The 27,120-nt window shown below is 38.3% G+C and overlaps 1 protein-coding gene across 2 annotated transcripts; it reads left to right on the top strand.

The window, feature by feature from the left end:
- Nucleotides 1-1,789: 1,789 nt before the first annotated feature.
- On the top strand, nucleotides 1,790-22,667 carry LOC121420221 (ankyrin repeat and SAM domain-containing protein 3-like). 2 transcript variants are annotated; one of them, XM_041614781.1, is made up of 11 exons: nucleotides 1,790-2,000; nucleotides 8,415-8,597; nucleotides 9,551-9,746; nucleotides 10,877-10,998; nucleotides 12,308-12,389; nucleotides 13,538-13,673; nucleotides 14,192-14,407; nucleotides 14,795-15,464; nucleotides 16,713-16,854; nucleotides 20,258-20,430; nucleotides 22,201-22,667. In XM_041614781.1, exons 2-11 carry the CDS (start codon nucleotides 8,416-8,418, stop codon nucleotides 22,619-22,621), a joined length of 2,340 nt encoding a protein of 779 aa, XP_041470715.1. In that variant the 5' UTR covers nucleotides 1,790-2,000; nucleotide 8,415; the 3' UTR covers nucleotides 22,622-22,667. The 2 variants fall into 2 exon arrangements, with proteins under 2 accessions (XP_041470715.1, XP_041470714.1); XM_041614780.1 differs by having other exon boundaries at nucleotides 1,791-2,000; nucleotides 9,548-9,746.
- The last annotated feature ends 4,453 nt before the right edge of the window (nucleotides 22,668-27,120 follow it).

The raw sequence follows: 27,120 nt of genomic DNA, 5'->3' as shown, positions 1-27,120 counted from the left end.
ACACACAACTACTGCTGCAGTCTCATCATGGTGAAAATATCTCGTTTGCTCCAAATTCCCACTTTGATATAAATGTGAGTGCCCCCATTTGGCTTTGCCCCCCCCCCCCCACGATAAGTTCCGCCGCTCGATCCTAAGCCTTAAGTCTTTGTGTGGAGACCCACTTGTTCATCAAAGTTTCAATCAGTGTCTGTGCATGCAGACTGATAGCTGATACGGATGGTTTTGGAAAAGGGTGAACATAATTTTTTTTTCGGGCGAAATCTAAACCCAATTCATTCATCCTTTATGACATACATACCGTGGTCGGTAATTCCTATATGGAGTGCACGGCGTAATGAGGCAAAAATATTGAGAGGGCCATGCAGATATGGTGTATCGAGAGAAAAAAACGGTCCGAGCGAGCGAAGCAAGCGAGCAAAATTTTGCTATATAGATTTTTACCTAATATTCAGAAAATGATACAATGTTTCGTCCTTCTCTCTTGCCTTTTCTTTTTTATCATTATTCTTGGTCTGTACAATAGCTGTATCGTCGGAACAAGCTTGTTTTCTCTGATTGTATGCGACTGCATTAGGGCGTCGGTGCTCTATTCAGCAGTAGCATGTTGAGTAGTATAGAGGAAAAGGGGGTACAACTCTCCTGGGCGAGCAGAGCGAGCGCGAAAAAAAATCGTGAGGGTGAGAATCTTACTTTGAGACTGATTTTGACATATTCAGAAAATGTAATCATATCTTACACTTGTTTTTTTGTTCTTCATTTTTGGTTGTAGAACTCTTTGGGGCAATGGCTTTAGGCCAGCTGATATAGGGCTGGGGTTTGGGGGCGGAGTTCCTGGAACCTATAGCTTTCGATATCAAGCAATTTTAAAGGATGGCCGCTATTTTTAATGAAATGGCAGGTATTATTCATGGACCTATCCACGGAGGATAATCTGTGACTGGGGGCGCTGTGACATGCTCAGCACCCCAGTAAGAATAAATTGATCCCCTGCATGGATAGGTCCATGGTATAGCTTTTGCACAACACATTACTTCGACGCAGATCTAATAAAGCAAATATTTTGAGGGGGCACAACATAAAAAATCTTGGTAAATTTGTAAAAGGTCGCCAGCGAGCGAAACAAGCCAAAAAAATTTACCCTAATGAAGTTTTGATTATATGACAGATAAATCTCTCTTCCCGTACTTATCCTTGCTAGCCCGTTCTTGATTTTATTTTTTTCCTTTTTGTTTCTTTTCCCTTTTCTTCTTTTTCCCATTTACAGTTTGTTTGCCTATTTCTTTCCCTATTCGTTCCCGTGCATTTTGTCATCTTTTAATTTTTTTTTTTTTATACTAATCATACTATTATTATCCTATTTCAGAATGATTTGTTCTTTCTCGCTTGTTCTCTTTTCCTTCCTTTTCCCACTTTGCTTGCGTTTCCTTTTCATGTTTTAGTTTTTTTTACGATTATAGCTTTCCCTTGGCCTTTTCTTTTACTCACCGTTCCCCTTCTCTTTTCTATTTTCTCTCTTTCTTTCTTTCCGTTCTTTCTAAATAAGTTGCTGTACGATACTTTTCATATATTCATTTTTTCGGTGGCAATATTTGAACAATCAGAATTCATGATCTATTCATCTTAAGCCTACTTTGAAATCAGGTAGTTTTGTGTTGTTCGCGGCCCATTGCGACTGGGTTCAATTTCCAAAGTCATTTGATTGTTTGATATATATTTTTTTTAATTCTATTTACATCTGGCGGTTACTGTACATATTTGTGAAGGTGATGGATTGATTTTCAATTTCTATGTTCAGTTTGACGCCACTGTCGCAGCGCCGCAAACATCGCGCGAAGCTAGCTGGAAGGAAGCAAGCGCCAACCTGAGCTGGCGCCGCCCGGGGAGCGCTAGCGCCGGAGCGAGCCCCGCTCTGCATCGATCTCGGAGTGTGCAATATTGTCACGTTACTACTGTACTGACGTGTGATGAGAAAAGGCGGCACTAGAGTAAAACCCGAGGTAAGGAGTAAACTTTTCTACTCGAGGGCGAGGAAACGCGGATCACTGACGATACCATTTTGAATTTCGGATAATGCTGTACGGTATTTTAATGCTTATACCGGTACTGATTTTTCATTGATTTAAGATAAGACTAAGAAAAATAGACATGAAATGCTCCCAGTTCCATTCTCGATCATGACTGACACAGCTGCGGCGATGCGCCCTTAGTTGAGGCTGCGCCGGCGCCGGCGCGCCTCAATCTGACTGAGGGCAGACTGGGTCTCTCACTCTCTCACTCTCTGTAGCCAGCTGGCAGCCGTCTGTTTCGAGGAGTTTTTTAACAATAACATTTTCTTTTTTTGTAATTTCTCCTTTTACACAGACGGCTCGGTATCGTGCAGCCACCATTAGCAGTACTCCAGACTCCAGTAGAGGAGCACGGCCAATATTGGAGACTGTCTCCCATGACGGCATGAGAGAGATTATCTCCAATTCCAAAAGAGACTTTCATAAAGAATTTTGGTATCCAATTTCAGAGACAGTCTCCAGTTTTGGAGACCAATTTTCTTTGTTTACATTTGCTTAAAAAGGATTACCTTGGTGGCAAATAAAAATGTGATAAGGGCAATTCCACGTTACTCACGTTACACAATTTAGGCACCTTAACATATTGTAATTGCCATTTTTTGCTTACTGTGTGGTTTGACAATCTCTCTTTTTTGCACAAGGTTTATGATAACTTAATACACCTTGGTATATTATCATAATTTAGTTTGACTGTTCTATCCAGAAAATATAGGTAAGCAAATTCTTGTTACGTTACATTTTTGGACCACATAAATCAAGAACATGACTTTGTTCAAAAAGTGTCCTCATACTGAGTGGAATAACAACTAGTGGGTTTATGATTTTTATAGCTGGCATAGAGGTTCACAAATGTAGATGCTCAGAAATTTTGAAACATTTCATATCTTTGACAAATTTACCAAAATTAGCGTTACTCACGTTACACGTTACTCACGTTACATATTGAACATAACTCATTGCCATGCTCCTGACCATGAATATTTGCTTGAAAGTGTATATTTAGATGTAATTAACTATAAGAATTATTTTAGGCATAAAATGGAACAGTTTTGTTAACCTCTTTTCTCAAGGATGACTGTATTGCCCATTTTATGACTTATCATCAGCAATTACCACACATACACGTACGATGTCAATTTTAGTGAAAATACATGAATTTTTTAAGTGATGTGGAGTGAAAAATATTATCCTTTAATTCTATTCTCCTAAAATGAAATTCCTTTCAAGTTTCTCTGAATCACTGAGTCAGGAGACACTTGAATTTTATTTAGTCAGTCGTTTGAAGATTTTAATAATCGTGAAGCAAAATATCAACTGGCAAAATGAGTATTAAAAAATATTCCCCTAGACTCCACACCACATTTATGTGCAATCTGATCCAACCTCACACATGAACTTACATACATATATACTCTATTATGTTTCTCTTTCATGAAATCCCATGAATGAATTAATTGTACTGTAAGCAATACCAAGCAAACCTATCTGATAAAGTTAATGTGCTTGCTTAAAGATTAAGGGAGCAGAATTATGTGTTAAACAGATAATAGAGTAATTCTGACCAAAACATTCTATCTAAATATTGCATTACAAGGTTAAGAAATTATCATAATCCCTTCCCCCTTCAAAAAAATGCAAATTGTGAAAACAGAAATTTTCACCTTTAACAAACTAAAATGAAATGAAGTGTAATATCTTTTATGCTTTATCCATCTGTAATTATTAGCCAGCTTAATAATTTATGAAATAACTTATTTCTAGTACATGAAAGCAATGCACCAAAGTTTAGTGTTGGTATTTGAACATTAGGCTATGTATATGCAAATCATGCAGACTCTTATAAGCAAAGATACAAATTTATTCATCTTTATTGATGAAAAGTCTGAGAAAGGCTTAAAAATGAACAGTAAACTTGAAAGGGCAACAATTGTTAGCTACATCCGGTTTATCTATGTTAATGACAAAAGAATGTACATATATGTAGTTGCAGCAAACAATTATTTCATGGGAAAGTCTTTAGAATCAAGGTTGATTGTCATTCTATTATTATCGATCTAGATAAATAACATAAACTTATCTTTGTGAAATCATGAAATCTTAGCTAAAAACTGACAACACTCACGATCACTAACACAGAAAAGCATATGTGGGACAGTGTATCAATATTGCTTGGAAACATACCTGACTTTTGATGGAATTTATTTTGCTAATTTCTCAGCAATTACACATTTTCTTCAAGAGCCATTTGGAACATTTTTATTTATTTTTATTTATTTAATATATACAAACACTTTGTTGGTCATTTCAATTGATTCTGATTGAACTAATTTTGTGATCTTTACCACAACTGGCAAATTTCTCTTTAATGACATTAATGACCAGTCCACTTCAAAAGGGTCATTAAAGGTCATTAATGGACCAAACTCTTTGTTTTTACCCCTTAGTCATTCAGTAAAAGGGTACTGTACCATAGCCTGTGAAAAACATATCAATATCACAATTTTATGTCGTTACTCACGTTACACCATCGTTACTCACGTTACATTGTTACTCACGTTACATTTTTTTGGCCTCATTCATTGTAATTCCATGACATGTATACAGCTCCTACCTTATTTTTCTTATCAGGTACAAGGAGAATGAAGAAAATTTCCACTGGCACATTTTGAATGGAAGGGAATATTAAAATATCAAACTTTTTCAATTTTTTCGTTACTCACGTTACATTGGTTTAAGCGATGGGGTGGCATGCTTTTTACCCCCTCATGGGATTGGAAGACACTTTTGTGTCTTTGGCAACTCAAAACTAATGCTCCATACATTCTAAAAATCAACTAAACAACTGCTGACCATTCTTTAATTATTTTTTAATTCAAGTTAATTCTTTAGGTAAATTTTACTGTTTTTTCTCAGTAGAGTTGTAAGTTGAGTTCAAATTTCAATATTTGCAATTCTTGATGGAATTTTTGGAAAAAAAAACGCTGTTCCGTATGCCCAGAAGTATACTGAACAAAATTAGGTGGGTGACAAGTTCCAAATTATGAATTTATTTTTTCACCCCATGGCACCCATCTCATGGAATTGCCCATAAGCAGATTCCTCATGAAATATTACCCCTTTTCACCGACACCGTCTACTTTAATTTTTTAAAAATTCACCGTCTACTTTTGTTTTTATAAGGTTTTTTGTTGTCATCCACACACAAAACAAATGGGCTTCGGACCTCGGTGGGACAAAAGTTTGGGTGGAAAAATCATACTTTTGTTGGTGTTCTTTCTTGTTCTTTTGCAAAGCAAGTTTCCAATATGGGAGATTGTCTCCCTTATTGGAGAGAGTCTCCCATATTGGCCGTGTGCCCCTACTGATTAGGATTTAGGGGACTTGCAATGAAAAATCCCCCCCGTCGGGGCTCTTCAATTTTTAATTTTGTCTTTGAATTATTAATGACTAAAAATTTTGAAAATTAATGCGACCAAAATGCAAATTCATATTCCTCTTGGCATTAATTGCCAAAAACCGGAGAAAAATCAAGTTAAAAGGAACATAAACAGTGACTTACCTCGGCTCTCGCGCAAATTCACTTCCCCGTTTTATCCAATCTTAAGTAGATCTACATAAACATGGCCATTGAGTCCCCTGTACAGATCGCGCTATAACTGTATTTGGTGAGTGAAGCCAACGGAGTTCAGCTGAACAACCACCATAACAGAAACCGAAGCTTTGGTCTAGGTCTCGGCTGCTGGATGAGCTGAGACATACATTATAGTGACCATTGCTTGGTGACAGTGCAGACCGAGTCGTGAGCATGCTGAGTGATGATTGAGTTGAACAGTGTTCATTCATGCCTGGCTGGGGTATATTGAATATTGTATAAAAATTGTACTGACACACTTATATTTGAATGTTTCATTGTTTGACTTGTCTTGTCATGCTTGCGGCAAAATCATAATGCCCCCCCACAAAAAAAAAGAAAAATTAGCTGACCTAATAAAGTTTTCATTTGGCTCATGACTTTTGTCGATGATGAGTGATGAGTAGACTCGCTCTAAATCTAGTCTATATTCCAGTACTGTTATGACTGTTTATTATTTTAAAATTAAAGTAAGAGTTCCATTGCACTCCCACTAAAATTGAAAATAAAAAACATGGAGAAGGTTCAGAATAATTTTCTATCCCTAATGTAGAACATATATGATGGGGAAGTGGAAATACATACCAAAATATGGTTTTATTCCGTCAAATTTCGAGCAGGATCTAGTGCATGTAATTGTCCATATAGGCATAATTTAGTCAGTAAAGGGTCTGTGTCTCTGTGAGTCAAGACTAGTCGAACTATCGGCTGATAATTGTTAAAATACCCCTTATGGTATCGGCGCTTCTCGCTTTTGTTATTTTTGGTGGGGGTGCATATAGAACTCTTTCCTAAGATAGGCCTAGATCTTAATTTTACACCTAAATAAGATAGGGCCTACAGTATCTACGTAAAAAGTGAGGATTAGATGTTTAGATCTACATCATGTTTTCAATTCATACAAATATCTCTGAGTGATGGAAGTATCCTACTCCATATTATTAGACAGGAATAACCATTGTTTAAGCATTTGTGGGGACTTACATGTATTTAACAATTTCTGACATTTTACTATCATCCCCATTCACAGATGCTGGTACTAGTACGTTTGTGCGAGCTTGATCCCGCATGTAATCATTTTTTCCCAATTCGGTCTTAACAAAAGTTAGATAGATCTATATTTAGGGTGACTGCACACAGAGCAAAAACTTTCGCCCTTTTCACCGCATTCACTCAGCCAAAAAATGGTCATGGTTTTGAAGGAAAAATCAAAGTTCAATGCAGTTCTGACATATCAAAATTTATCGAATTTACTGATTTTGGTATCAAATTAAAGAGAATAAAATGCTCCAAATAGCCTACTTTACATTTGGTTACTTCCATAATTTTGATGTGGCATAAATTTAAGGAAGTTCAAAGTTTTGTATCTTGTGAAATAAACATACCATATTTTTGTCAACTAGCGTGTTTTATTAGTATTGATATTGGTAAAATCAATGGAAATACTCATTTTTCACCTTTCCTTTAGGATCAAGTGTCAGAATTGATTTCAAAATACCCTTCCCCCATTACTCCAGAAAGCCCAATGTAAAACTGCACACAAAATATCTGCACTCTGTGTGTGGTCGTGTGTTTCAGCTGTGTGTGTTGTGACAAATTATACTACAGAGCCTATTGGGAGCATTTGGTGGAATTTCATTCATTTACTATGAAATCTGATAGGTTTCTATTTTGCACTATTTTCATCAAGATCTGAAAAAAAATCAGACAGTTTACACCTTGGTCACATCTAAGGTGGCCGTACGGCGAGTCGAAAACAGCCATTTTAACATTTTTTTGTACCAACTACATATAGATGGTTTGAATTAAAATTAATAAAATGGATGTTTTCGACTCGCCATACGGCCGCCGTAGAGCAAATGTGACCAATGTGCTAATGAAGTGGTTGATGAGAAAGAAAAAAATCTTGTGGTCTCCCTACTATATTAGTATAGTGCTTTGTCTAGATTTTTATTTTTGTTTTAGGTCTAAATGAGTGGAGCCCACACAGTTCAGCGGAACGACCAAACACCGAGACTGAAGATTTTGGTCTACAAGTTTCTCAGATCTTGAATCATGCCAAGTTGTGATTAAAACAATGATTTTTTTTCATCGCCCAAAATGGCACAAGGCTACAGATTTTCATCCCCAAAAGACTAGTAGATCTACAGAAGAATAAAAAAAAGAACTCATTTCTAAGACTGGGTCTAACTTAGGTCCTACATGTACATGTAGTGCCAAACAATGATAGGAGCCATTCTGTAATTGTTATAATTTCTCAATTAATCAATTTGTGATTACTTTTTTAAAATACATGTAGATCTAGATCTACTTATTTGTCCTTATTTGTTCCATCACCTTCCTCCGGATCCTGCTAACTCCTTCTCATCTCCATAGAATCTTGACCTCGGGTCAGGCATTATGGCTCAAACTAAACTTGTCAATGAGGTGTCCAAGCTATGACAAAAGGAGTAAACAAGCTCGCCGACAAGTACCTTGGGTGATGGGTCATATGCACTTATTCAATGAACAAGGTTATGATATAACCTTGTTCTCAGTTACATCTCCATGTGTGGCAAAATAAGGGTGGCAATGTTTGGCTGATTTTCTCTTTTTCTATGGGACAAATGCTTAATTTTTTTATGTTTTTGAATGAGATGAGATATTATTGGTAAGGCATTGTGAAATTAACACGTAAGCATAAAATATTGATTTGTTTTGATTATTTTTTGCAGTATGGAATACCCATATGAAGCCAGTGATGAAGCTAGTGAGTCAGAACTCCTGGACAAGAGTCTATCCATGTGGAAAGGATGGAGTGCTCTGGACAGTGAGAGTGCGTTTGAACCCATCCCCTTAGACTTGCACACAGCTGCTTCCATTGGGCAGTACGACTGCGTGCATGCTTACATTGCAAGGTAATTGATCTGTCTAGGATTGTAGTTGCACTAACCCTCCTGATATCCAGACTCATGAATTAAACAATTTTCAAATTTCAGTCGGTCCTTTCACACCTAACCAGTGAGAAAAAGTGTGAATGTGTTCATGGTCACAAGCAGACTCTATTAAAGTCTAAATATGTATGAATGCCAGCTGAACAATTTCAAAATGAGTTCATAAAGAATCCAATCAAATGACCACTCAAGAAACTGTAATTTGCCAATTTAGCAAAAAAGGAAGCAATTCAAGCATGATGTCAAGCCTTTTTCCAATCAATTATAATCATGCACTCTCTCACAAGCTTGCTCTTGTTTTTCAGCTTACATGTATTACATTAAATGATTTTCACAAAGTTCATTTAATGTTGCTTTACCAGATAGAGATTTATGATAGGTCTGTATTGCAAGGAACAATTTTGCTTTACAAATTTGAATAGCATTTTTGGTCATAAGAGAATTTTAAGCTATCAGTCAACTAAGCAATGTACAGTCCTGTGTAAAAAATATGCTATACAAAAGACTTTATGTGTAGCAGTCTTGAAAAAAATGTGGAGCAAATTGCGATGTGATACCAGGAAAATTATTCTCTGTAGTGACAACAGACTGTGAAATGGGCATCTCTGTTAATAACAGAGTTTTTGCAACTACTACACAGACGCTTTCAGGAACATAAAAGAATCTATTGTCAAATGCCCTTCGTGAAAATGAAGACCTTTAAGAGGATCAATGTTCAAAGCAAAACAGCAGTTTCATCTGTGACTGGACATATATTTCTTATTTTTTGTCAGCTTTGAAACGTTGGACAAAACTGCTGTTCCGATTCTCCGACCCTGGAGACAAAGCTCCATTGTGATTTGACTTGCATTTTCAATGCGCTTGCTGCGTTGTAGGATTCGTTACTCCGTTATGTCTGTTCAAAATTTCTACAGTAGTGATGTGGACATCAACAAAAAGAACAAGGGTAGCTGGACCGCCCTCATGTACGCCTGCTACATCGGTCACGACACCATTGTCAACCTCCTCCTGGATGCCAAGGCAAAGGTCGATTTGAGGTCAGACAAGGGGTCAACGGCCCTAATGATGGCAGCTAGCTGTGGAAACGAAAGCGTTGCCTACTTCTTGCTTCAGGTATGGTCTGTTAATGGCAAATTCGAAAGGAAATTTCTTATTGGTTACTAGACTTTTGAATGAAATGCATGCCATGCATATATGCTTCAATTATTTTGAATAATCTTTCCATTTTGTGAATAATCACAAATTGCAATGACGGGGTCAAATATTTGGTATTTCATATTATTTGCTGTGTTGTTCCTGTTATGTTCTATGGTGTTTTATTCATTATTGTGTTAATTTATGAATTGCTTTAGGGGTAATTTCAAGTTTGCTCTATGCTCATATTTCTTTCCACTCATATGGTTGCAGTTATTTCTGTTATTGGTATTTTTATTATTAGCTACATGTATGAGCTTGATATAATTTCTTTGCTTTTTGTATTTGAATCCCATTCTTGTCTTTTTCAAATTACCTTGTTACTTTGCAAGTATGTCACTAATTTCTTCTGTATCTCCATTTCTTATATTCTTCACAATACCTTTCTGCATGTATTCACCCATGGGTCACTCTCAAGAACAGGTCAAAATTCATGAAAACCATTTATGACTCCATCTTTCGGGCCATGGCCCCACTCGGTTCCTACAAGAATGAACACAGATCTGCACACTGCATCCATGTGCGATAACCAGCGATTCCTAGATCCAAATATACATGTATGTGACGCAGATTAAAATTTGTGTTTAATGGATATCAATGTTATAGATGTTAAAAAAATTGTACTTTTCAAGCCAAAGAATCTCTGGTCACCAAGCATAATACATGAATGTGTCATAATGGTCATCCTTCACTGTCATTGCTTAAACAAAATACATGTATAAAGAAACGATGCAATATGTAGATGGAATTTGATGAGTTTGTTGTGGAGGTTAGTTAACATTTTTGTTAACATTTTCATGCTAAAGCATCACTGGCACCAAGTATGTGCATGGTGCAAGTGATATTCATCCATGGTTAAAAAGCCATCTAACCCAAATCATTTAAAATTCAAGAGGAGTCGAGGACAAAGAATTGTGACATTTTTCTGAGAATGACCCTTATGAAGCTACATGTATTGCCTCTCGCCTTCACCCAATCACTGTGGCTATTGATTTGATTTGTTTTGGTTTTTGGTGGCACATTTCCTCATTTCATTTTGCATGACACAGGAAGGGGCGGAGCTTGAAATTGTTGATCACCGAGGCTGGACCGCTCTATTTTATGCCACCTACAATGGCCATCAGAGTATGGTTCAGTTTCTGCTTGAAAATGGCGCACAGCCCAATGCTAGGTGTGTTTTGAAAGTCAAACAAAAGATAAATATTGCCACTTTGTTATTTTCTACACATTTATAACTGTGTGGAAGCCAGGAAATCATCATTTTCAAGAACTGGTAGCCGTTTTATAAAGCTGTTTAATTTAAAAACGACTGGTGACCTTTCTTATGCACTGAATAATCACCAATGAACATTAATGGTGAATATCATTACCACAAGAAAGGATCACCAGTCGTTCTTGAAGTCGCTCTTCACTTATGAACAGCCTTATGAAACAGCTCCCAGGTATATATGGAACATTTTTTTTTTGTCTTTTTCTTTATAATAATAGATTAATCATTTAAAGCAAAGCAAAGTAAAAAAAGAAAAAAAAAAGGTCCATATATACCAGTTCTTGAATCATCAATATGTAGCAATTGCTGCATAGGATACAAGCTTGTTGAAGCTCTGGTATCAATAACATCAACCTCAGCTACAACAATTTAGATCATGTATGCATTGGTACTACCTGTAAGACTATTGTTTATGCATTTTTTTCCTTTTTTTTTGGAGGGGGAGGAGATTTGTATATTTCGGCATGCACACACTGCATTCCACACTTTTCAGGGTTATGATGAAATAGGAGTAACATTTAGCACACACATACACACACAGAAAAGAAAGTGTAGATTGCTATTCCATCATTTTTGCTTATCCATATATACATGTACCATTCTCAGTTGTAGCTTCTATTACATGTAGTATCAAGATGTTGATTCAACCAGTGTTGCTTTTCTTACCATGCTCAGTTTTCATTAATTTGCATTTTTCAAACCCATACTGGCTTTTATTTGCTTGCTTCTGAGTGTGAGTCCTATTATTTGGCTGTATCTGAGGCTCAACACATTCACATTATTTAGGTTATGGGTTACATTTATTTTGGGGAAAATATGTCGAGTGTAGAGTTGCCCCGGAGTATAGTTTTGCTTTAGATTAAAAAAAAAATTGATTAATGCACCCAGGGCTCTAATTAATTCAAAGCGATAAATTCCAATGCCATGGCCTCTGATGCCTGCCTTCCCAAATATTTATAGAATTTGGCCAAAACATGACCCTTTTGCATGTGGTTGGTGGTCGGTGCCATGGGCAATCAAGTTCATTATGCTCTTTTTAGTGTCCTTGAATGCCTCCTAAGACTAGCACCCCCTTCCCTTTCGTGTATTAAAAAAAGGAATTAATTCGAGACCTGCACACCTAAAGCCTATAACATCTACCGGTATTCATTATTTCAGTTATCATTTTGCATTTTTGATGGTAGAACTTGCACTTTGATTTTTTTTTCAGGGAACCTTCGTTAGGGATCACACCTCTGATGATGGCTGCTGCTGAGGGCCATGAAATTATTGTCAATTTTTTACTTGGAACAGTAAGTATAAAACCAATGACATATGAAGTCCGCTGTTTTATAATCTGTAGGCATTTTTAGTAGAATTTTGATGAATTAAATGTTTTTCTTTGATATTTTTATTTTGAAAAGTTTATTGGTACTGATTTTTCTAACTCAGCAAGACAAAGAGTTTGAGTTTCTCTCTTAATACCTAGTTGTGAGTGTCACGATTCATGCCATAATTGAGATGGTTGTCTTAATTGTGTAGAAATTGTAGTAATCATATCAGATCAGTTTAGGCAATCATATTTATCGTAGAAAAAACAATTGAATGGTTCAGTAATTTTTGCAGTAAGTTACAAACGGCAGGTAATGGCATTCATAATTAATAGCACGATGATGAGGTATAGTGTAGAAGGTTTCACGGTACACCATGTATCTTTCTTGGGCAAGTGTTGGTCCTGAAAAGGACCACCCAATCTTGACGTTTATTTTTTTCTCCTGACGACAAGTACACACGTGTCGAAACGTCGAGATTGGGTGGTTGCCCAAGGGAGATACATGGTGTACCGTGAAACCTACTTCACTATTCTTCACCATGGAAACCTTCAGAAGTTACATCATTTGTCTCGACAAGGATGAGGTATTCGGAAGAGGGATGACTACAAAAACAAGTATGTTTTTTTTTTTATCGTGAACATGATTAAACCATACAGTGTAGGTGATTATTTAACCATATTTACCATACTATGATAATAGATTTTTTTTTACAAGCCCCCATTGATAAAGGAAATTGATGGTGAATGGGGAGAGGGGGAAGGATTGCACTCATTTTTAAATTGCCCTCCCAACGTGTTCCATGTTTCGCAGCATGGTACTTCAATGAACATTTTTTTTACCATTATTCCCCATATGGGCCTGCAGTGCATGTAATTGCATAAATGCCTGATGCATTTTTGGACTTAATGCTATTGTATTAAATTCTGTTCAGCCATAATTTCCTCAAAGACTCACTGATCCATATGGAAAGAAAGGAAATGGAAAAACCTTTCTTAGGCCAAAGGAATGGGCATTTTTGTAGGCCAGTCAGTGTGGCATCCATGGCTATGGCCTCTGACGGGCTTGGATTGATTCAAGCCACTAGTACTTATTCTTGCTCTTTCTTTCCATCTTATTTATCATTACAGAAAGGTGTTGATATTGATTTGAAGAATCAAAGGGGTGATACAGCACGATCTCTTGCCCTCTTGAATGGCCATATGAAGATTGTGAGCTTGATTGATAACAGGAGTATGTCGCCCTCTAGTGTTCGATCAGCTCCAGGTTAGTTGGCATCGCAGGAAGTCTATGGAATGCAGAGAGTAATATGGGAAAGAGGTTTTGAAAGGATAAGTTTGTAGGAGTTTTTTGAGTGATGGGGATTTGAGGACTGAGGAGCAATGTTGATGGTGATATGTGGTGTAAAGCTGATTAAAAGAAAGAACTCTGGGGTTTTGATGGAGATGATGGTTTTGGAAAAGATGGATCATTATTGTCATGTATTGAGGAGGCGGATCATGTTTTGAGAAGGGTGCTCAAGTTCAGGTGGCTGTTCAGAGGGGCGGCCGAAGGAGACCTGGAAGAAGCAAGTGATGGAAGAGTATAGGAGGGTCAGGTTTATAGAGTTTAAGGGGATGGAGGGGTGAGGGGTGGTCTCTGAGTGCAAGATGATTCCATCCACCCCATAGAGTGGGACTACACCAAATTAAAAACCTGGATGACTGACTGCTTGCCAATGCTTGTATGCAGAATAACTATTTGATTAAATTGTTCATGTATATTTTAAATGCTTGTTTATCTAGGGCTTGGGGATGATTTGGATCTGAGTTCATCTGATGAGAACTTCCAGATGCCATCTTCCAGACCTTCTTTTCAACAACACCATCATCATCATCACCATTTGAAAGGTCGAGGTTCAAAGGCCAAAGGTCCCAGCATTCTCGATGGACCAGAAGCGTTTGCAAAGATGTTGGGAGAGAAGAAAGCCAAACCACCGGATCTTCACAGCAAAGATCATTGTGAGTTAAATGGGTTACAATCTGGCGTAGAGCATTTGATCTTTTAAATGATATAGAGCTGGTATAATGGACAATGATACCTATATGTTAGAAATGTGATGGAGACTTTGGGAATCTTACTTGATAATGAATGGAATTTTAGGAAAGGAGAAGGGAAGACAAAGAAGAATACTGTGCATAACAGTCTGTAGAATTTGTTTGAATAGAGAGGAATAGTGGAGTTAGGAGTAGTGCACATGGAAAAGGTTAAGAACCAAGGCTTTTTAGCAGCATTTTTGCCAGAGTCAGACATAAAAGTAAGGGTAGAAATTGTGATGATTGATGAGAATAGTTTTCTTAAAAAGATTTTTTTAATGCCTCACTGCCTTCCGTCTTACCTTTATACAGCTGAGCTGAGGGAAGATGGAGGGGAAGGTGAAGATACTGCCTTCTGTGTGTCTGGCGCCCTCACGATACGAAGTAGCAATTCAAGCTGCAGTAGCAGTTCAGGTGGTGGTCTTGCAGGTGCCCTTGGTGTGAGCTGTGATGCCAGCCTGTCAAGTAACGAAGACAGCAGTCTAAGCCGCAGTGACTTGATGGACGGAAAAAATCCTCGGACTCACCAAGGAGTGGATCCTAATGACCTTGTGGCAGGGATCAGTAAGATTGGACTGACACAAACTCAGCAGGGACGGACTGAAGAGTATGTGAACCAACTCCAGCAACATCAGTCCCACCAACAGCTCCATGTTGGATGGAATCTTGGTGCCAATCTCCAGATTTACCCGAGTGACCATGGTCCTCATCACCCTACCCCACATCAGCCTACAACGTTCAACCCACCGCCAGCCATTGGTTACACCTCAACAGTCCATCCGCTGCAGGGAAGCGATCCAAGCCCGAAGGATCAGGCTGATGAGGTCGATCCTCCGAAGGCCAGGTATCCTTTCAATGATCTTCGAGAGCTGCTTGAAAGCCTCGGTCTCATCAAATATCTCCACATCTTTGAGGAGCAGGAGATTGATTTGAGAGTTTTTTTGACACTGACTGATTGTGATCTCAAAGAAGTAGGAATAAAGTAAGTGATGATAATGCACGATTTCTTCCGTTCCCATTTTCATTGATTTCTTTTTATAGGTATTTAGAGTTAGAACTTAACCAATGACCTTGCATGCCTGCATGACAGATGCAATTGTCAGACAACCACCCTATGCCATGAAACACTGTTTTTCCTTCAAGTCTAATGTATCTTTTGGCACCATACATTAAGAAACTAAGAAAAGTGATGGTTGCGAGGTCATGGCTCTCATAAGTAGATATCTGCTGTCACTTCTAAAATTATAATTAATTATAAGCCACATTCTGAAGATAAATCTCAGCAATAAAAAAAAAGCCCATTAACCCTAATTCTCCCGGGGGGGGGGGCCATAATGGCCCCCCCCCTCAACAATTTTCGCGATATATCTGCTGCGCGAAATTTTTTCACCTCGCAGCTCACTGACTTTTTACATTCAAGTCTCGCGCAAATTTTGAGACCAAAGTTGTGAAGCCCGGGTAGGCGGTTACGACATTACGCAACATTATGCAAGTGCATGTCAGACCCAAAATTGCTCATAAACGTGATTTCATGTACAAATCCAATGCAAATTGCGTATTTAGCCAAAATTCATAAATGTATCATTATTTCTACTTTTACTGATTAAACTTAATTAATTTTGCCTTGTTTATGATCAGAATTATGTCTGGAACAATTTCCATTGAAAAAACAATAAAAAACAAAAAGTAAAAAAACATAGAAATACATAAGAAATTCATAAAACAATAAAATACATAAGAAATTTATTTCCAAACCAAAGTTTTTTTGAATTACGATTGTTAAGAATGCTACAAAGAAAATTTTTACCAAAAATTAGCATTCTAGGAGCTTTATTTAGTGAATTAGAGCAAAAAGTATGATTTATGCATAAATTAGCATAATTAATTCATATAAAATAAAATCTCATTATTTTGGGAAATTTTACCATACAGCCTTGTAGATTACATCGCACACTACCAGCGTGCAAATTTTTGCGTCGCTCGCGCGATCGGCGGCCGAGATCTTAAGGGGGGCCATAATGCCAAGAATCAAAATACCCCGGGAGATTTAGGGTTAACAAATCAACAATCCTGTCTGAAATCTGATAATTTTTTTTTTTGAAATGCCTGGATGATCGAGATGCTTGAATGCCTAAACCATCATGTAGCTCTGCTTGCCAACAAAGCTTAATGTATTAATAGAGGTCCTATCCTTAAATCATAATTCAGTTTTTCATGTTTTCTTTTCAAGGTTAATGGGACCAAGACGTAAGTTGACCAATGCTATAGCTAGGTGGCACAGCCAGGCAGTGCCATTCAGTAATACACTGGAGCAGGTGTATGCAGATAGGGTGGAAACAGCTATGCAAGAAATGGCGATACAGCTCTCAGAGGTACATGCTACTAAATTATGTGATTGTGAATTATTAAGGTGATGTTTACTCAGGGGTAGAGCTGGTTTGTGGTGTATGGTGATGATGGGCTAGACCTGAGGTGAGTTCCGAGATGATGTTGTGGGTTTCAAACTGGTGGATGATATATTACTGGTTGAGGGGAAGAGCTAGAGTGGGAATATCTGTTGTAGTTGCGGGTCAGCCAATATGATGTTAATGATGAGGGTAATGGTTAGAGCTAGTGTGAGCTGGTGTGAAGTGTATGCTGTGGGTGTGGGTTAAACCTGGGGCCCGTCTTACAAAGAGTTGTGATTGATCCAATCAATCGCAACAATGGAAAGCCAGCAAAGTCAACATATAAAATGCATGTTCAAAAAAAGTTCTCGATATGAAGGTATATCCATAAATTCATTAATTTCTTGGCAATATGGTGTGTTCTCCTTTGTTTACAAAGGACATTTTGCACATTTCTGAAGAAAAAAATTATGACATTGATGGATTTCCATAGAGTTATGATTGATTGAATAAATCACTTGTAACTCTTTGTGAGACAGCCCAGGTATGAGGCTTTTGATGAGTGTGAGGGTTAGAGTTAGTTTCAGGTTAACAATTGGAGGGTATGAGCTAGTGTCGGGTTTGTAATGTTATTGAGGGTGTGAGCTAGTATGAGGTTGTTGATGTGGGTGAAGATGAGAGATTACGGTGACAATAAGAGCTGGTGTTAAACTTATGATGTGGGCAAGAGTGAGCGCTGGTGTGTGGCTTATGATGTGGGTATGGGATGTAACCAGAGTGAGGTTTATGATGTAAGGGTTAGAGCTGATGTGAGGTTTTATGTGGGTGAGATGAGAGCTAGAGTGAGGGTTATGATGAGAATAAGAGTTAGAGTTAGTTTGAGGCTAGCACTTAGAGGATGCAAACTAATGTGGGGTTTATAGTGTCAGTGAGCTAGTGTGAGGTTCGTGATGTGGTTGAAGTTTGTAGTATGGTGATGGTGATGGTGAGAGCTGGTATGAGACTTATGATGTGGATGAGGTTGAGAGCTGGTGTGAGGTTTATGATTTGGGTGAGGGTTATGATGTGGGCGAGGGTTAGAGCTAGTGTGGGGTTTATGATGTGGATGAGGTTGAGAGCTAGTGTGAGGTTTATGATTTGGGTGAGGGTGAAACCTAGTGTGAGGATAATGATATAGGTGAGAGCAAGTGTGATGTTCATAATAAAGATGTGGTTTAGAGCTGATATGAGGTTGATGATGTGGGTGAGGGTTAGAGCTAGTGTGAGTCTGATGATATGGGTGAGGGCCAGAGCTAGTGTGAGGTTTATGATGTGGGTGAGGGTTAGAGCTAGTGTGAGGTTTATGGTGAGGGTGAGGGTTAGAGCTAGTGTGGGGTTTATGATGTGGATGAGGTTGAGAGCTAGTGTGAGGTTTATGATGTGGGTGAGGGCCAGAGCTAGTGTGAGGTTTATGATGTGGGTGAGGTTTAGAGCTAGTGTGAGGTTTATGATGTGGGTGAGGGTGAGAGCTAGGGTGAGGAGGTTTATGATGAGGGTGAGGGTTAGAGCTAGTGTGAAGTGGGTGAGGGTTAGAGCTAGTGTGAGGTTTATGATTTGGGTGAGGGTTAGAGCTAGTGTGAGGTTTATGATGAGGGTGAGAGCTAGTGTGAGGTTTATGATGCAAGTGAGGGTTAGAGCTAGTGTGAGGTTTATATGGGTGAGGGTTAGAGCTAGTGTGAGGTTTATGATATGAATGAGGGTGAGAGCTTGTGTGAGGTTTATGATGTGGGTGAGGGTTAAAGCTAGTGTGAGGTTTATGATGTGGGTGAAGGTTGAGAGCTAGTGTGAGGTTTATGATGAGGTGAGGGTTAGAGCTAGTGTGAGGTTTATGATGTGGGTGAGGGTTAGAGCTAGTGTGAGGTTTATGATGTGGGTGAGGGCGAGAGCTAGTGTGAGATTTATGATGCAAGTGAGGCTTAGAGCTAGTGTGAGGTTTATATGGGTGAGGGTTAGAGCTAGTGTGTGGTTTATGCCTGAGGGTTAAAGCTATTTTGGCATTTATGATATGAGGGTGAGGGTTAGAGCTAGTGTGAGGTTTATGATATGAGGGTGAGGCTTAGAGCTTATGTGAGGTTTATGATGTGGGTGTTGGGTTAGAGCTAGTGTGAGGTTTATGATGGTGATGGTTAGAGCTAGTGTGAGATTTATGATGTGAGTGAGGGTGAGAGCTAGTGTGAGATTTATGATGCAAGTGAGGGTTAGAGCTAGTCTGAGGTTTATATGGGTGAGGGTTAGAGCTAGTGTGTGGTTTATGCCTGAGGGTTAAAGCTATTTTGGCATTTATGATATGAGGGTGAGGGTTAGAGCTAGTGTGAGGTTTATGATATGAGGGTGAGGCTTAGAGCTTATGTGAGGTTTATGATGTGGGTGAGGGTTAGAGCTAGTGTGAGGTTTATGAGGGTGAGGGTTAGAGCTAGTGTGTGGCTTATGATGTGGATGAGGGTTAGAGCTAGTGTGAGGTTTATAAGGGCAAGGGTTAGAGCTAGCTTAATATGGGTGAGAGCTAGTGTGAGGTTTATGATGTGGGTGAGAGTTAGAGCTGATGTGAGGTTTATGATGTGGGTGAGGGTTAGAGCTAGTGTGAGGTTTATGATGTGGGTGAGGGCGAGAGCTAGTGTGAGGTTTATGATGTGGGTGAGGGTTAGAGCTAGTGTGAGGTTTATGATGTGGGTGAGAGCTAGTGTGAGGTTTATGATGTGGGTGAGGGTTAGAGCTAGTGTGAGGTTTATGATATGGGTGAAGGTTGAGAGCTAGTGAGTGGCTTATGATGTGGATGAGGGTTAGAGCTAGTGTGAGGTTTATAAGGGCAAGGGTTAGAGCTAGCTTAATATGGGTGAGAGCTAGTGTGAGGTTTATGATGTGGGTGAGAGTTAGAGCTGATGTGAGGTTTATGATGTGGGTGAGGGTGAGAGCTAGTATGAGGGTATGCTGTATATAGTGCACAAACAATACCACCACAGGATCACCACATCATCTGAAGCACTGGCAGCACCTGACACATCACAACCCTCTCAAGGACAGCATGAACACTTTTTTTCATGTACATTTGATCAAAATCCCACAACAGGACTGCCACACAATGTCCTTTAATCCCAAAATAGCAGTTTAGGGTTCGATTCATTTCATGCATACGTTTGAGCATAATTCATTTATGCAAATAAAGTAAGCATATTTTGGTAAAACTTACCTCCACAACCCCATAGTTTTTTTATGTATATATTTTTTGCCATCCAAATTTTCTTCCTGATCATCTCAAGAACTTGGCCCTTCCCATGAAGAGTTTTGTGTGTAGATAAAGATAAACACAAGTCATACTATACTCGACCTTTACTTTTTCTTACTGTTGCAGGACAGCATGAAGAAGGAACAACTTGAGGCACAGGTCCTGCAGGAGAAAGAACTTAGGAGTGTAGTAGAGGGATGTCTGATGGAAGATAAGAAGGTCTACCAGCAGATGGTCTCCATGGTAACAGATACCAGCAAACTGTGTCATCGGATGAGGCAGCTCTACGATAATATGAGGTACTAGATTGAATTCCTTTGTGGAGGAGCAATGTGTGACAAGCCATTACAAAGCCAACAATGAGTCACCCAAAATGAATTTTGAGAATTTTATTGAGTTTTAAGAAAACACATCCTAGGCTTTCAAATGATCCATAGCATGTCAGAACTAATCTACAACCACCAACACAAGTACTTTATCGAATGCAGAAGAAGTTCAGTAAGTGTTTCCAAGAATAAGGAGAAAAAACAGCATTTGAAGTTTAGGTTCACTATGCGCTCTAAGCAATCTGAGTGAAACTTAAAGGTCAAGTCCACCTCAGAAAAATGTTGATTTGAATCAATAGAGAAAAATCAGACAAGCACAATGCTGAAGATTTCATCAAAATCGGATGTAAAATAAGAAAGTTATGACATATCAAAGTTTCACTTATTTTCAACAAAATAATTATATGAACGAGCCAGTTACATCCAAATGAGAGAGTCGATGATGTCACTCACTCACTATTTCTTATGTTTTTTATTGTTTGAATTATACAATATTTCAATTTTTACGAATTTGATGATTAGGACCTCCTTGCCTGAAGCACAAAATGTTAAAGTAATGGAATTCCACGTGTTCAGGGAGGAATGGAACTTCATTTCACATGACAATGACAAGAAAATCAAAATATTTCATATTTCAAACAATAAAAAACAAAAGAAATAGTGAGTGAGTGACATCATCGACTCTCTCATTTGGATGTAACTGGCTTGTTCATATAACTGTTTTGTGAAATGAAGCAAAACTTTAAAATGTCATAACTTTCTTATTTTATATCCAATTTTGATGAAATTTTCAGTGTTATGCTCTTGGAATTTTTCTCTTTTCATTCAAATCAAGTTTTTGTTGGGGTGGACTTGTCCTTTAAAGCAGCCTGCAAAATTTTGTATGAAATAAACTCTTCTATCTTGTTTTTCGATTCAACTTTATGAATTGAAATGTTAACAGTATGAAGGAGCATTACTCTTTCAGACAATTATTTTTTTCTTTTTTGCTTTTTGGAGACTACTTTGACTATTTACAGAAAATCCTTCCCTGGCAACTTGGTTTTGAGGGGGCTGGTCACATGTTAGTTATTGATGGGCTGAGCACACTCTGTCCATAATTTTGTACAAAATGATCTTCAAAACTGGAATATTGTCGCTGGGCTGTTTATGTTGGTTAGCTAATTTTGGCTCAGTCATACCAAAGACTTTTTAAAAATGGGACCTTCTGCCTTCTTGTCAGGCGCTTGACATATGAGAATGGAGAAGGATAGTAATAAGATATAATACAGGGCCGCTGAAAGAACAGCTGAAAGTGCCTACCATGGGTAAATAAGAGTTATAACAATAAACCTTCCTTGATTTTGCACAAGTTTCAGCATGTGACCGGCATCCATTGTTCTGTGCTTTAAAAGGAAACAAATCCCCTTTTTATTCCTTGTATGTTTTTGTTAATTGTTAGGTATCTAAAGAAATTACGAGAAGAGTCACCATCAAACATTGTTTCTTGTACACTTAAGGGAGGGGGAACACAAGAGAATGTTTAGATAAAAAGATTAAAGCTTATCTTCAAAAGGTAATGATAAGTATGACATGAAATTAAGTGGATCTCTTAATAATGAGAACTTCAGATGGGCATGTGGTGCAGTTTCGAAAAAGATTTCCTTTAAGTTTATCAAGCTTTTCCTCTTGCTTGCGGAATGTAATTTCAAATTCTTTTTGGCAGTATTGAATAAATGTGCTATTTGTTTTTAATTCTCTTAGATGTTACCAAGTAGAGTTGGTGAGGCGTGTCCAGTCCATGCCGTTGCTGTCAAGAAGAGAAAGTGATTCAGGGATGAGCTCAGATGGGCGTGGTGGGTCATCACCGTCATCTGACATCGTTCGTTCAATCATGAGCAGTCCTGTCCTGAGAGGTACAGCAGTCAGCTCGACCCATCCAAATGAGCCAATGGGCTTTCCCATAAGAGACGGCCACAGGCACACTTCGATAGATCAAGCCCTATCATTGGACAACGAAAATGGTGAACTGCGCAAGCTACCAATGGTAGACCTTGTTGAAACACTGGGTCAGCTGTCTCATAAACTTGGTAGAATCGTTGCTATGGTGACCAATAATATGGATAAAATTGTTGATGGACAGAGTGCCTTCTCACCGAATTCTAGTGGCAATTCACTCCCATAAGTCAATGGTTCCAGATCATTTATTTATTCAACCCTTTGTGTTTATTATTTATTTAAAAATATCTATTTAACACTGGATGTGAGTGATGCCATTTACATTGTGCTCTTTTGAGTAGTTCTCCTACTTTTGACCTGAATGTCTGAGAATATTTAAACAGGTACCATAGACTGAAACTAATTGAATAAAATCCATCAATGAAAACATTGAAATTTTCAAATAACAAATGGAAAACAGTTATGTACACACCGTCATGAATATTCATTAGGTGGGCTGATGATATAATGCCCCACTTTCCTTTTCTTATGCTATTACATGAAATGATGTTATTTAATATTTTCAAACATGTGTGTATGATATATCTCCTTTTGAATAAAATATGTTGCAGCAATGATTATCTTTAACATATTAAGGTGTCAAACCATTTTTTTTTTCATTCCTGGAGGAGAAAATTTGAATATCACTTCATGTTATAAAATACAAAAGAATAAAAGTTGATATGACATCATTGGCTTGCTTATTAGATATCCATGAAGACATGCAGAGAACTGTTTCACTAAAATAATGCAAATTTTTAAATGTCATAACTTTCCTAGGTTTGTCTGATTTTTATGAAATTTTAATTACTTTGTTTGTCTGATTCGACTTTCTATCTAACACGTATTAGGCCACATGATGTAACAAAATTCCCTATATTAGTTAGGGTTTAATCATATTTTCATCCTGGAGTACCCCTTCAAGGGTTGATCACTTACCAAAGTCTGTGTTACATTGTTTGGCTCCCCTTAAAGTATTGTTTTCCACAGCATTCCTGTTTAGACATTTTTGTCTCGCCTGCATAGCAGAGTGAGACTATAGGCACTGCTTTTCCGATGTAGAGGTGGCAGCGTCAACATTGAAATCTTAACCGAAAGATAAGTTTTTGAAATTGCATCATAACTTTGAAAGTATGTGGACGTAGTTCATAAAACTTATACATAAGGGTAATCAAGTATTACTGAAGATCCTGTCTGAGTTTCAGGTCACATGACCTAGGTCATTTAAGGTCAATGAACTTTGTCCATGTTGGGGGTAACCATTGAATTGCCGTAACTTTGACAGTTTGTGGATATTTATGTAGTTCACAAAATGTGGACATACATGTAGGGGTAAACAAATATCACTGATCATCTTGCACAAGTCTTAGGTCATATGACCAAGGTAAAATGTCATTTTGGGTCAATGATCCTTGTATTAAATGAATTGTGTTTAATATAAATAATTATTTAATAGCTGTTTTTTTAAGCCAGCACTGCTGCTATATCGAATCGCGTAATGCAGGCAAGACTGCCAGAGGCGTTCCATTTGTCGAAATGGAAGAAGCAGGAGATATGTTAAGGCTTGCCACCATACATGTCTGTGCATATAGCATTCCTGCATCCCCCATTACTTAACGAAGGATCAAATGCTAAAAGATGATTAGCAGAATTCTTACTGAAATTAAGTGGCATATATTTAATTTAAGTTCTTGGCCTACATTCTTCACCTTGATCAACAACTGAAATGTATGTTTCTAAAATTTTCTCAGAACATTACATAGTAAGTTGTAAGTGAGAAATGGCTGAACAGAAACACCTCAACTTTTTCGGGGGTGTAAAATGTTCATTTCTAAGATAATCTCGGATCATTGCATAGTAAGTAGTAATTAAAGAAGGGGAGAATAGAAATATTGCAAAGGTGGTATTCGATACCTCTCATGTCTCCATTCGCTTGCTTGTGGTTGCTGGAGGCATTTATGTTCATGTGGCCGTCCATTCTATCTTTTGTGTGTGTGCTAGTGGTAAGTTTAAAAAAATGTAGTCACAATGTATAACTATTTATAGACGATGTAAAATATATATCAATACAACCCATTCATTGTCATTACAAATCTTGATATGTCTTATTAATATGTTTGAAGTAACAACTTTATTTTGCCCCTACTTGGCCACGGTGACGGATAGTGTGTTTGCAACAAAAACCATTGTATGACAAGAGAAAATGACATAATCTTGTTAGTTGGCATAGCTATATTTCATTAACTCAATTCTAATTATTTCATATGAATACATGATGCATCTTTATGCATGAAATAGGGATCACGCTGTAAAGAATAAAACAGTGAGCAGAGGGGCTGAAAGATTTTAGGTGATTTGACAAAAAGTCTGCCACGTGATTTGGCAGGAATCCAAGGGTGTAGATTGGCTTTAGCATTGGGGGGTGCACAGCCTTGGGAGGTGGAAGTAAAGTGGTATTGGGGAGGGGTGCACATCTTGGGGAGGTGGAAGTAAAGTGGTATTGGGGAGGGGTGCACAGCTTGGGGAGGTGGAAGTAAAGTGGTATTGGGGAGGGGTGCACATCTTGGGGAGGTGGAAGTAAAGTGGTATTGGGGAGGGGTGCACATCTTGGGGAGGTGGAAGTAAAGTGGTATTGGGGAGGGGTGCACATCTTGGGGAGATGGAAGTAAAGTGGTATTGGGGAGGGTGCACATCTTGGGGAGGTGGAAGTAAAGTGGTATTGGGGAGGGGTGCACATCTTGGGGAGGTGGAAGTAAAGTGGTATTGGGGAGGGGTGCACATCTTGGGGAGATGGAAGTAAAGTGGTATTGGGGAGGGGTGCACATCTTGGGGAGGTGGAAGTAAAGTGGTATTGGGGAGGGGTGCACATCTTGGGAGGTGGAAGTAAAGTGGTATTGGGGAGGGGTGCACATCTTGGGGGTGGAAGTAAAGTGGTATTGGGGAGGGGTGCACATCTTGGGGAGGTGGAAGTAAAGTGGTATTGGGGAGGGGTGCACATCTTGGGGAGGTGGAAGTAAAGTGGTATTGGGGAGGGGTGCACATCTTGGGGAGGTGGAAGTAAAGTGGTATTGGGGAGGGGTGCACAGCCTGGGGAGGTGGAAGTAAAGTGGTATTGGGGAGGGGTGCACATCTTGGGGAGGTGGAAGTAAAGTGGTATTGGGGAGGGGTGCACATCTTGGGGAGGTGGGAGTAAAGTGGTATTGGGGAGGTGGAAGTAAAGTGGTATTGGGGAGGGGTGCACATCTTGGGGAGGGAACCAAGCAGGAGCGAGAGAGTGCACATGCACCCAGTTCACCCCCTCCTTCATCTTATGCCCTTGGAATCCTGTAAGCCATAAGGATGCTATGTGTCTCTTCATTGCAGCTTTCCTGCTGTCCTTGCTTTTTTATTTTTTTTTTTTTGGGGGGGTAATTAAAAAAATGAAGGATGTCCGCCAAGAAGACGTGGCTTTGATATTTGACAGGGTAAATTGCTGATAACTCGTTACTCAACACCTGCTTCATCTACTCTCCGTTTGGTCTCATCCCATTTACCATTTGTGACCTGCCACGCCAAAGCCAATAATAAGTCACCCAAAGTGAACTGCCAAATTTTTATTGAAAAATCACATCCTAAGCTTTACAATTATATATATCTTGTCAAAATTTATGAACAATAACCCACATAAGTTCTTGATTGAATGCTGAAGTAATTCTGTGAGATATTTAAGAAATAATGAGAAAATAAAGTTTGGGATTCTTTCAAGCATGAAATGTGCATTCTGTGCAATTCCCGTGACACCTCCAAGTGGTCCGTAAAAAACGAGTCTCGAGGAAACTCTTGTTTTGCCTCTCATTCAATTATATCATTCCAAATTTTGACAGTTTGAAGAATAAGAATCACTCTTTAAGATGAGCTAGATTTCAAAATTTTACTTTTTGGAGACCATTGATTATTTAGCTTTATACAGAGAACCTGTCCTAGCATCCTATTGTTGATTTGTGTTGGCCGGCAGGCTGTTGGCCGGTCACAGTTTATCTAATTCCACTTTGTTGAACACCACTGGGTCTGAGGCTATATGGATAGATGATTTTTTTAACCAGATCATAATAAAGTAAAAGATAAGTAGACATAGTGAAGCTTCAAAGTAAGAATTAGACATACGAAATTGGATTTAGAAAAAGTGGGTATAAGGCTAAGTGTATTGTAGACAAAACAACATTTAGACCAAATCAATAGTAGACCAATTGGCCCGTATTCCGAATTTTGGTTTAAATTAGACCATGGTCTAACTGTGCCAAAATTATTAGAAGTTAAATGGTTCAAAATTTTGTTTACAGTGAATGCTGATCATGTTTACTGTGCTTCTTACTAATTATTTAATGATGAAGACAATTGTCATAGTTATCCTTTCCAGGCAGTTGATAATGTTATAGGAGTGAAATGAGCTGATACAATGAACCCTACTCTTTATGAGATACAGAGATTTTTGTAAACTGGTTTTCCATAGTTAAACCACAACTTAAAACCAGAGTTTGGATTAAAGCTGACTTCAGAATACGGTAAATTGGGTTTAGTCAATGTGGTATAAGGATATCTGAGATGCAGATCAACTGCTATTTCCCAACTGAATATACAAACTTTTTAGTACAAAATATACAAGCCAGGTATAACTGATTGACAGGATGTAATAAAATATGGATGAAA

This window comes from Lytechinus variegatus, chromosome 8, assembly GCF_018143015.1.
Source record: "Lytechinus variegatus isolate NC3 chromosome 8, Lvar_3.0, whole genome shotgun sequence".
Taxonomy (NCBI): domain Eukaryota; kingdom Metazoa; phylum Echinodermata; class Echinoidea; order Temnopleuroida; family Toxopneustidae; genus Lytechinus; species Lytechinus variegatus.
The sequence above is the reverse complement of the archived record's forward strand: the minus strand, read 5'-3'. Positions and strand labels throughout refer to the sequence as shown.